Below are 11466 nucleotides of genomic sequence, written 5' to 3'. Positions count from 1 at the left end.
CCCTTTTTGCTGCATTGGAAGTGGAGCCCCTGTCACAAGGTCCCCGGCCCAGAGAGCGAGCTCCCAGCAGTAAGGTCAGAAGCTGAGACTGTTCTCATTTTACAGTGCTCTTCCTTTTCTGTAAACAAGTTGATATGTACTGAGTTAAGCTATTTAAATCCAAATCAAATAAGCAGCCTGAAAAATAAGCCAATTTTGGATCACTGTGGGGGATAATGTATGAGTACTGCGCCTAACGACAGCTATTATACTGGCCTTTCCTCTAGATTAAGCAGCGGCAGTACATTAAAATCATAAAGCTGCTCCATAAATATATTTCTGCTCGTCCCAGAAGTCACTGAAGCAAAAATATAATACAACGTTTATGTGAAAGCTCTTCCTCTGAGATTAGCACACAGCTGCAATCTAAGTATCTTTCAGAAACAAAAACAAAAAAACTAAAGTGTCGCACATACACGTGTGTGTCAGATGGAGGGAAGCATGCTCCCACATTACTGGAGGTGAACTAATGGTCTGATGAGTCACATACTGTACATCCCATGCAACAATACTAAATGAATTCCATAGGGTTTCTCTTTTATAACCACCTAGAGATGCAAAAGGTAAGAGATTATATTTTTTTTTGACACGTAATATATGCATGCAAAGAACCTACTCTTCTTGGCTCCATCGTGTGAAAACATCTGGAACAGACAGGAGCCTCTCTATTCTCCGAGAGCTCAACAAGTCTGGATAGTAGAGACAGTTACAATTATCATAGGAATTATTGTTTTTGTTACTATTATGTAAAGCGTACAGTAGTAGCAGCAGTGAACACGGGATCCTAAATACTGCGGGAACATAAATGAACGCGGTGCTCCACTGATATACAAGCTAAGGTCGGATGAGAATGTGTGGGGTTACTGTGCACAAATCACGTCGGCGCGTTCGCAAATAGAAATGTGTGATATCTTAAAGACTATCTTATAGCTATATTCAAAATTATTCAGCATTTGACATTCTCATGCATACAACCACAAGAAGCGAGTCCATTGAAAAATAGTCCAAGCATTGTTTTGTTGTGTTTTTCCTGTGGAAATGGCAGAGAACCTAATGAGACATTAAAACATGTGCTGCTGTCCAGAGTGTGTGATTACAGACGGGGAGAGGAGCGAGCGGGGAGGGCTCACTTTTGCATGTCACACTGCAGCAGGAGCACGATGGACGGGTCGCTCTTCGCCGCCTCCTTGAACTCGTCCAAGGAGATCTGGTCGTCGTTGTTCTTATCCATTTTGCCGAAGATCTTGTCCACCCTCTGCTGTGGTGTCAAACCGTCCTCGTTCATCTTCATCATGATCACAGTGCCCACCATTTTGTAGATAGCCTGTGGGCGAGGCGCAGGGAGAAATTAGCAGAGGATCGTTTATGTAATCCAGTGAAGCCTACATGTGTTGTTCATAAGCGTTTGTGCTACGTCAGTGTCTTCCTATAAATCTTTTGTAGACTCCCCTTTACGGAAAGTGGGTCATTGAGTACATGAAGTTCGGAGTAAAGCACACTTGAATAAGCTGTTGTTTTTCAGTATACTCCTCTTTATTCCTTATGCTTGCCCGGTTATTACTATGATAGCGCCACAACTGTGCACTCACTTTACAGGTGTGTAGAAGGCCCCCTTACTCAGATCACACCCCTTTTGTTACGGCCCTGGCCCGATAACCGTGCATGATACAGTCATGGAACTTTACAGGTGTGTAGTCGAGATCAAAATCAAGATCAAGTTCACCGACGGGTGGGGTTGGAGGGTGCAGGAAGTACGGGGGTGGGGGCCAAGTCGGGAAGGGGCCATTGCCCCAGGGCTTTACGCCCCTGGCACAATTCAGCGATGCAGCTGGTTTGATCCCTTTGCAAAATGGTCTCTTATTTTATATTTGTTTTACCTTGTGAGTCTGTGTGTGTGTGTCATCATGGACACCTACTGTAGCGAGAAGTACCACAGAGACAGAATGATGATGTTTTAACCCTTTCTGATTCAGAATGAAGGTTGAGGGTTCAGGAAGGGGGAAGGAAGTACCAGGGGGCCACTTGATCCCATCACAAGATGGTCTCAAGTTGTGTTTTATGTGTTTGTTAATAAGCACTTTGTAACTCTGGTTTTGATAAGTACAGATAAACTTTACTATATTATCATTACTATCATGTACTTTGATGTAGATCAGCGATTCCCCACCAGTGGCAAAGAAGAGCTGTACATGGAAAGCTCCACTAATTATTGAACCACAAAAACTAAAACCAAACTAAGAAATAGAAATTGTGATTTATTAAAAAAATAGATTTTAATCTAATCGTGTTAAGATAAAAAGGATTACAATGTGGTGTGATGCTTATCATTATTACATCGGCATAAGCTGCCCCTCAAAGTGAGTCAGTTGTAACACAGAGACTGCATGAAAACTGGTTAGCAAGTGAGCATAAACGTTGAAAAAGTGAGTTTAAAGCAATGAATAAACAGCTGAAATTGCTCCTGTAATGTATCCTCTGCTGATAACAACAACATATGATAACATACAAAAAGTTTTTCATGCATTATCCTACAAATGTCCAGCAGCATGAGTGACCAGTGACCAGTGCTCATATGCTGAACCTGTTTGGGCATCAAAACTCCCGGATCAGGTTTAGTGAAAGATTGAGGTTTGGATTTAAATAATTATATTTGTTATGTAACTTCCGTAGGAGGCGTTCGTTAAGTATGTAAGTTACATAACAAAATAAATAACTGACTTTTTTGCTTTTGCATAGACACAAAGTCCTGTGTTTTCTGACCCATCCATCCACCCTGACCTCACGGTTACACGGGTTGTATATGTATTAAATGGTGCATTACTTTCCGTAGGTCAGTACCAACAGTAAATAAGAACAGCCTGAAGTTTTAGCTAAAAGTAATGAATAAACACTTGAAATAGCTAAAAGACTCAAAGTGGCAGAAGTGTGAATGAACCACCTAAACATGGACGATTCAATTCTATGAAAAAATATGAAACTCACCACTTTTTTTTATAATAAATAGTGTTAAATAACATCTAATCCATGCATGGGAGCATATTTGGAACATGGCGGATGGTGCCAATGAAGGATTACCAGAGTTTATCCAACAGGGAGGGACTGATGTAGATGCACACGTTCATCACTACAGGAATAGTCAGTATACTCCAGTATCACTGAGACGTATCAGGTTAACTATACCGACTCTCCTTCCAGAAATGCTACGATGTCATTTAATACCACTGCATTTCTGTTGTTATGAAACTGCCTCTGTACTCGAGGCACTGCAGGTGTGCAGGAGACTGATGACAACAACAAAAAAAACCCAGACAGAGCCAGTCCCCCTGATGAGCAAAGGCTTAATGACTCGATAATCCCTTACCTCGATTATCTCCAGCATCTCCACTCTGGTGATTTTACCGTCACCATCCAGGTCGTACATGTTGAAGGCCCAGTTGAGTTTCTGCTCAAAGCTGCCACGAGATGTGATGGACAGGGCGCAGATGAACTCTCGGAAATCAATGGTCCCGTCTCCGTTTTTATCAAAGGTTCTGAAGGCGTGTTGGGCAAATTTTGACGCATCGCCATAAGGGAAGAACTGCAAACGTGGGAGAGATGTGTTCAATAATTCAACCGGGGGATTTCAAAAAAATCACCAGTTTGATGATGGAAGATAGCAATGGACATGATTAAGTGTTCAGATGTAAAAAGAAGCAGAGGATGAAGAAGAGGTTTGCACAAACCTTGACATAAAGCTGCTGGAACTCATCCAGATTCAGCCTGCCGGTGGGGCAGTCTTTCAGGAAGCCTTTGTACCACTGCTTCAGCTCGTGTTCATTAAACTCTGTGTTCTTCACCAGATCCTCCATCACCTCGGGAGTCAGCTTGCTGTTCTGCTTTCCCATGGTTCCTGTGGTGCAAGAACACGTGAATAATGCATTCATTTATGCCCGAGCGATGGCAGTATGAGAATCTCCAGCACAAAGAAAACTACATTTTTTATTTCCACTTCAAACTTGAGAAGAAATGTGTGTTTTTTGGGAGGAGTGGGGAGGAGAGTAGGCAGCAAATATGTCCCTGGTGCTCTTGTCTATTTCTGTCCCCCCCTTCAGTCTGTTTGTACCAGTCTGTGGCACGGGCAGCCCTGACCTGGATCATCACTGTCAGAGCAGATCCAGTTCATTGTATGTTCGATCTCTGCTATCAAGTTTCCACTGCAAACACTGTCCTATATCCCGACAATGACAACAAAGCCTGTGCTCGGTTGTAAGAGGGGGCACTGCTGCAGTACATGCAGAGACCTGAGCGAGGACAGCATGCAGGAGGAGCACACAGTAGGCCTGCTGTAATCTGGATCAGTGGGAAATATAGCTTATAACCGAGTGGGCTGTATGTTATATAGTGTTTAAGCCGTGCAGTTGTGGGCAATCCACAGTCCAATCAGCCCGGATTATCCACTGAAGGGCCTCAGTGGCAATCACGAGAACTTCAGCAACCACTCAGAAGCCCCAGATTCATTAATTATTGACTCATGATGTGGCAGAAGACATAAAGTGGCTTAAAATGCGTCAATTCTCAATAGGCCTAAATCATATTTTTTAATGTGACAATTTGTGACAGCAGAGCACATGCCATTGTGGGAACCTGCACCTCTTGAGACCAACATATGGTCCACATCTCTGCAGCAGCAGCAGCAGCAGCATGACAGCAGGCTGGAGAGCTCCTCCACCAGACAGCACTGCATTGGCTCAGGCCTTCCACAACAAACAGCAGAAATGTGCGCTGCAGCCAAAATCAGTGCAAACCACAGCCTTTTAATGTGCACCCGCTGCGTGCATATAATCCCGACGAGCGTGATTGGTAATAATAGGAAGTGATCTCGGGTTTAACCTGTAAAAAGAGGCTGCAGTGGATGACCTTGAGCATTTTTTTGCAGGAAGATGACAAACCGAAATTGCTGCACGGAGCGTTGAGCCGAGGAAACCCCTCGCCATCGTGTAACTGCGGCGTTTTAGAGAAACATGAGCCGCATATAGCCCGGGCCACAGGTATGGATGACTTGTTCTGCGCCCCCCCCCCCCCAAAAAAAGGAGGCCAACAGATGCTGTTTTATTTCACGCTTTGGGGGCAATGACATCTGAGTTAATGCTGTTAGAGCTAACCGCCTCCCGCGAGCGCAGAGAGGGAGACGCTGCTGCATTCCGATGGAAACGACGCAGTGAGTGTTTTCGGATCAGATCCCACCATCCCGCTCCTTACGACATGTTTCCGTGCGCATCGCCGCGAGGAAAAAAACCCAAAACGATGTGAACATTTCATAACCAAACACACCTATTTTGGAAAACCCAAGACACAGCTCCCCTCGGTGCCACCGCAGAGGCGCATCACAGGCGCAGATGATAAAGGCCAATTAATTGCGCAAATCTTGGTGACATTCCCCTTAATCCGTCAAATGCTCCCTCCCTGTCTTATTTCTGCTTTTTCTGCTCGTTTCCAGGCAAAACGCAGCGGCTTTATTTTTAAAGGATGCGCAGGTGCCCGTGTGCCAGCCCTCTCTCTCGCTCGAGCCCATTCATTCACAAACAGACGGAAAATATGGAGAAATAACGCGCGACACATTGCACAAACACCCCCCGCTCGCTGCATCCACAGTCTGAAAATCACACACATGACATTTAAATGTGCAGACAATCACTTCTTACCTTTTTAACCGCCTATATTTGGAGAATCTCTATCGGAATAATTCTGCTCTGGCTTCTGCAAAGTACAGAGAAACCCCCTTCTGGTGGAAACGGTCGCCCAAAGGGGATTCTTTTCAACACTTGCTCGCCTTCTTCTAAAACACCCGCTGGTGAAATCTCCGTTTTTACCCGACGTTAGTCCAGATGAGGCGCAGCAGGGACCGATCCCACGCCAGTCTGTGGTTATGCGACTACAGGAGCGCGGCGTCACCCGTGTGCATCACAGCCTGCTCATGAGTTCACTGCTGCTCCGCTGCTCTCGCTTTGGCTGCACGTTAAAACCGGATCCTTCATCGTGATGAGGTCTGAAATCTCATCATCAGCTGGTAAACATGTGAACAGGAAATTCACTGTAATTGAGAATTAGATTAATTAAACCTAAAGGGTGAATATTCTACTCCTATTGTCATTAAACGTGGCTTTTGAGAAGAATGAAGGGATTTAAATAGACCTACTGAAACCATGACCAATCAGGGCCCCTAAAAGTGCAATATTTGAATTTATTAAATTAAATTTCCATGCTTTATTCTAGTTAAATGTATAACAATGTGTAGAATACATTTAATTCCCCAGTGCATGGTCAAAGATTAACATTTATCCTAAATGCTAGGTTAGGTTACTTCCTGTTGCATAGGCTAACCTACATCTCAAACAAACCCACTGTCTCTTGGATGGAAGCAGTTGCCAGGCAACCAGCAGAAACTCCAGGAAGTCACTGCTCCATGCCGAGAAATAGTCCAGCACACAACTGTCCTGTAAAACCTCAATTTAGCCCACACTTTGTTTTTGTAGAGATTAAACAAACGAAATATGTTAAAGGTTGAATATGGAGAATGAGCAGAACACCGGCAGCTAGTGTCTCAAGATAGTAATCGCAACAACAAAATATAATTCCAGCACTCAGGTTGCCTGGTTGGTCAGACCCGGTCCAGTAGCCTACAGGAGACCGGAGTCTGTTTGAGCCTGTTGGAACCCGTCCCCTCTAGAAATCACACCATAAAAACAAGTTATAGAGGAGTTTGACTGACAGTTATCGTTAGCCGTTACAGCTAAGTAAGCATTAAAGTTAGCTTAGCGATCAAGGAGGAACGTAGCCAATTCGGTGTTTGAATGCCATTTAACTTTTTTATCTTAGCCCATGGAGTAAATGCTTGGCTTATATTGACTATGTTTTTTTCCCGTCTCCGCTCAATCAGCTGCTGGGACAAATAAGCAGCTGCAGGATGGCAAACTCCATTTCACCCAGTGCCAGCCTACAGTAGCTGCACCAAACAACAGACAACCCTGGCACCCACAATGCCGGCCGCTATTGGCTGGTACAATGTAAACAGACCGTGACAGAAAGTCATTGTCAAACCTGTCAAAAAATGTTTTTTATATTACTTCAGACTGATTATATTTTTTTATGGAAAAGCAACACTTTCATTCTGTACCCCTCCAAACGTCCTGTGGATGTATTATTAATATTTTTTTTAAAGATTATTTTTTGGCCGTTTTTAAAGCCTTTATTTTATAGGACAGACAGGAAATGGGGTGAGAGAGATGGGGCTGCAGGTCAGAGTTGAACCCGCGGCTGCTGCCTCGAGGACCTTCAGCCTCGTGACATGGGACGACTGCTTTTACAACTGGCCGCCCCGGTGTATTATTTAAAAATAATAAAAGCTTTTAATAGGTTTCTACATATTAAACCTTTAATTACTGAGCTCTGGTGGTGTTGGTAGGAAGATTTTGCTACCTCATATATAGGTAGTACGTGTCACTACAATGCTATGACTAGAAAGACAGTTCAGAGCCCAGGCCCCCAGGAAGTCCTCCGGGCTTGAAGCTAATTTGACATCGTGGCCAAATCGTGACACTGCAACTACTGGATGTGTCACGTGATGCCCTCTAGATCCAAAAAGGCTTTCCCCCATTGACTTACATGGCGAAAGAGACGTCTGTTGATACATTTTCGCGTGTCACAACCCTCACAAATTCTTGAAAGTTCAAAAGAGCCACATGATTAAATCAATTAATCCCCATTCAAGTTAGCCGGAGAGCTAAACCGAAAGCGCGCTAGTGTGGAAGATGTGCCGATCTGAGCATTTTTAGACGCAGATGTTTTTTTTGGCTTCATGCACGACTGAGCAGCTTTCACAGGAATAAACAGGGTTGTATCCAGTTCTCTTAATACATCCATTGCAGAGACGCCAAGGCGTGGAGGACCCTGAAACACTGACCAATCAGAGCAGGAGGGGTCTTAAAGAGACAGGCGCTTAAACAGAGCGTTTCAGACAGAGGGGGAACACCACAGACTGTATAAGAAATGGACGTAGCCTCTCCATCGGGGTCCGTTCTCTCAACTTGATCCAATCTTACTCGCCTACAGGAGTCGCCATCTTGTCAGACTTTGACTCCGCCTCATTTCCTCTCAAAGGGGCATTTATGTTACGTTGGGGTGAGGGAGATACGTCCGTCTGGCTGACGTTTACCTCCGAAGAGAAGTAAGGGCCATAGGCTAGCTGTCACTCAAGAGGCCACGCCCCTAATTATTCATAAACTTTAACCTCCAATAAAATAAAAACTAGCCTGGTACAAAAAAATTCACCCCCCTCAGTGTTGTCGTGGAGATATGACCTAAACATACAGACTAAAATGGATTTTTGTACCTAAAATAGGTTTAATTATGCTGTGAAAACAGCCTGTTTAACATGGGGGTCAATGAGAAACTGCTCTATTCTGAAACATGCCCCTAGTGGACACTCAGAGAACTGCAATTTTTGGCACTTCCTTATTGGATCAACCAGGAAGTCGCTGTGGTGGGGGCTTAGTGAAGACAGGTAGATTCAGACAATATGAGAAAAAAGTAATCATTAAAAATGTTGTAATAGAAACCCAAAGTACAGGAACCTGAAAATGAGCATGTGTCCCCTGCTGCAAGTTTGAGCGTCATATTTACTACGGACGTGAGAGTGGTGTCTGTCAATATTCCCATAATGTCAAACTATCCGTTCAAAACCTTGATTGTTTCAGCGCTTCGCCAAGTGTTGCATATTCTTAAACTAATGTATGTCACACAGCAAACCTGGGGTTAAGTTGTATCGTTGGAATAATGCACAGAAACAAAAGCACAAAGACGCTCAATCACAGCAGCTCCGTGGTTCCCAGGCACATTGATCCACACGTGACTAAAATCATATTTTACCATTCATATGACTCAGTTCTGATGATACAAGCCAGAAGCCCCTGATGTTTTCATGCACATGGCCTCTAAATAGATCTGTATGGGTCCGCAGCGCTCTTAAAGTTGGCTGCTGGTGTGAATTTAACCAGAATTATATGATATAACAACGTGAGCTGATTGTAATGAAACCTGCGCTGCTTATCTGCAGAAGGTAAAAGAGTAAAGTGTATTTGTTCCTGATTTATCGGGACCCCTGGAGGACACCGGTCTGAGAGACACAGATGTAGGTCACCTTTGTTAAATCATGTGTGGCGAAGCACAGATGAGGCTCGCAGCCACAATGACTCTCAGACGTGTGGACCTACATCCAAATCTGGATCCTTTTAAAGTCAGGTATAAAAACAAGAGACAACCTCCATCACAGCTGCGCCCGATTGGGTCTGAACGTTAAACTTTAGGAGCGCCATAAAGAAGAATACATGCTTAAAAGGGTAAGACAGTAAGGGAGCAATAATAAGGAAAATTAGGCAGATAAAAATAAATTACAGTATATGAAATAATGAAAATCAAGAATATAAAGGGAAAAATATGGTAATTAACTGTATATGCAAAAACAAATACATATTTTAAAAAAACTTATAACGTTTATACAGAAATAAATGAACAAATAAATGGGAAAATAAATAGTTTCTACATTTTAGTGACTTTATAATATTTTATTTAATACTCTTCTATTTAATATTTCTAAATGACTAAAAACAAATAAATAGAATAAATAAAGAAATATTTTTAAATTATAAAGTTTATACAGAAATAATTGAACAAATAAATGTGAAAATAAATGAAAATGCTTATTATTACTATTTTATATTTTGGTTTTCTCTTTATATTTCCACATTTATTATTTTTCATGGCACTTCTATGACTTAAAAATAGGGTAATTTACTGTTTATGCAGAAAACAAATAAATATTTTGAAAAAACTTGTAAAGTTTATACAGAAATAAATGAATAAATAAATGTGAAAATAAATGAAAATGCTTATAATTATTATTTTACTGTATATTTTGTTATTTCACTTGGTTTCCACATTTTATTAACTTTTTATTATTAAATTGAACACTCTTTATACTTTATATTTCCACATTTAATCTTTTTCAAGGCACTCCTATGACTAAAAACAAATAAAAATATTTTTTAAATTATAAAGTTTATACAGAAATAAATGAACAAATACATTTGAAAATAAATGAAAATGCTTATAATTATTATTTGACTGTATATTTTGTTATTTCTCTTTGTTTCCACATTTTATTAACTTTTTATTATTTAATTTAATACTCTTTATATTTCCACATGTATTATTTTAAAATAGTGTAATTTACTGTATATTTAAAAAACAAATAAACATATTTTTTAATAATAAAGTTTATACAGAAATAAATGAACAAATACATGTGAAAATAAATAAAAATGCTTATAATTACTATTTTAAATTGTGTTATTTCTCTGTTTCATTGACTTGTTTATTCTTTTATTTAAAACTCTTCATATTTCCACATTTAATCTCCTTTTTCTCGTCACTCCTGTGACTATAATGTGTGAAATAAATAACGTGCCTCACACACAGATCTCTGATTACATGGTTTCTTAATTTAATGCTCACATACAGTACACAGTATACTCACAAGCTTTCCTTTACATCTCACAAACACAAAGCAAACAGTCCAATACATAGATAACGTTAGCACCAGCATAGAGACCTGACCCACTCAGCGTCCTCTAAAACTCTTATTCGTAGTGATTTTCAAAATAAAACACCGTGGCTTGATCTCACTAGGCATGGCTTACATGGAATATCCTTACAGCAGCATTCACTTACAAAGGTTAATTGATTAAAAAAGGATGCATACTGTACACCAAAAGTGGTATACACAAGCAATACTATATTATTTACCCATTTACACGGCCATTGAAGTGCTCTGACAGCCTTTGTATCAACACTGATGCTTGATAAAAACATAGAAACGTATGAATCTAAAAAAACCTTCTCGTGAGTATACATGAAGAGCCTACGGAGATAACTGGCGTGTAACAATCTTGCATATTGAATCATAAATATAGCACGTTCACAATGCTCTCGCTTTTCTTTATATATACTAACACGAGAGAGCGACTGTCTGTCTTTTCTATGGAGGCTATGTTTTGTTTACGTTATATTGTTGTTTTTTTATTATTTGATATTAAAATGATAATAAAAAAGAATGACAAATCCAATGGGGACATTACTCTTTTTGTTGCACAGTAATGTGAAAAAATAGTATCAAAATGATTTTTCTACATCTCTCCATCGAAAAGCAATGTGTCGTTACAGTTATAGATATGTTTGGAGCTGGACACCAGATCCCTCAGTGAGAGTCTCTTAAGGTATAAAGTGTTTCTGTTGTACATTTCTCGTCATGTTATGAATAAATATATAAGGATGTGATGGAAGCTGCACGCAGCAGAGAGATGTGCTGCTCACGAAGGTTTGGGAGACGCACAC

The 11466-nt window shown here is 41.0% G+C and overlaps 1 protein-coding gene across 1 annotated transcript; it reads right to left on the bottom strand.

Moving 5' to 3' along the window:
- Positions 1-1140: 1140 nt before the first annotated feature.
- vsnl1b (visinin-like 1b) lies at positions 1141-7258 on the bottom strand. Its single transcript, XM_083924429.1, has 4 exons — positions 5721-7258; positions 3762-3928; positions 3401-3616; positions 1141-1363 (listed from the first exon to the last, which is right to left on the bottom strand). Exons 2-4 carry the CDS (start codon positions 3921-3923, stop codon positions 1166-1168), a joined length of 576 nt encoding a protein of 191 aa, XP_083780555.1. The 5' UTR covers positions 3924-3928; positions 5721-7258; the 3' UTR covers positions 1141-1165.
- Between the last annotated feature and the right edge of the window lie 4208 nt (positions 7259-11466).

The sequence above is a fragment of the Echiichthys vipera genome, assembly GCF_963691815.1.
Source record: "Echiichthys vipera genome assembly, chromosome: 12".
NCBI lineage: Eukaryota > Metazoa > Chordata > Actinopteri > Perciformes > Trachinidae > Echiichthys > Echiichthys vipera.
This window is presented reverse-complemented; position numbering and strand designations above follow the sequence as displayed.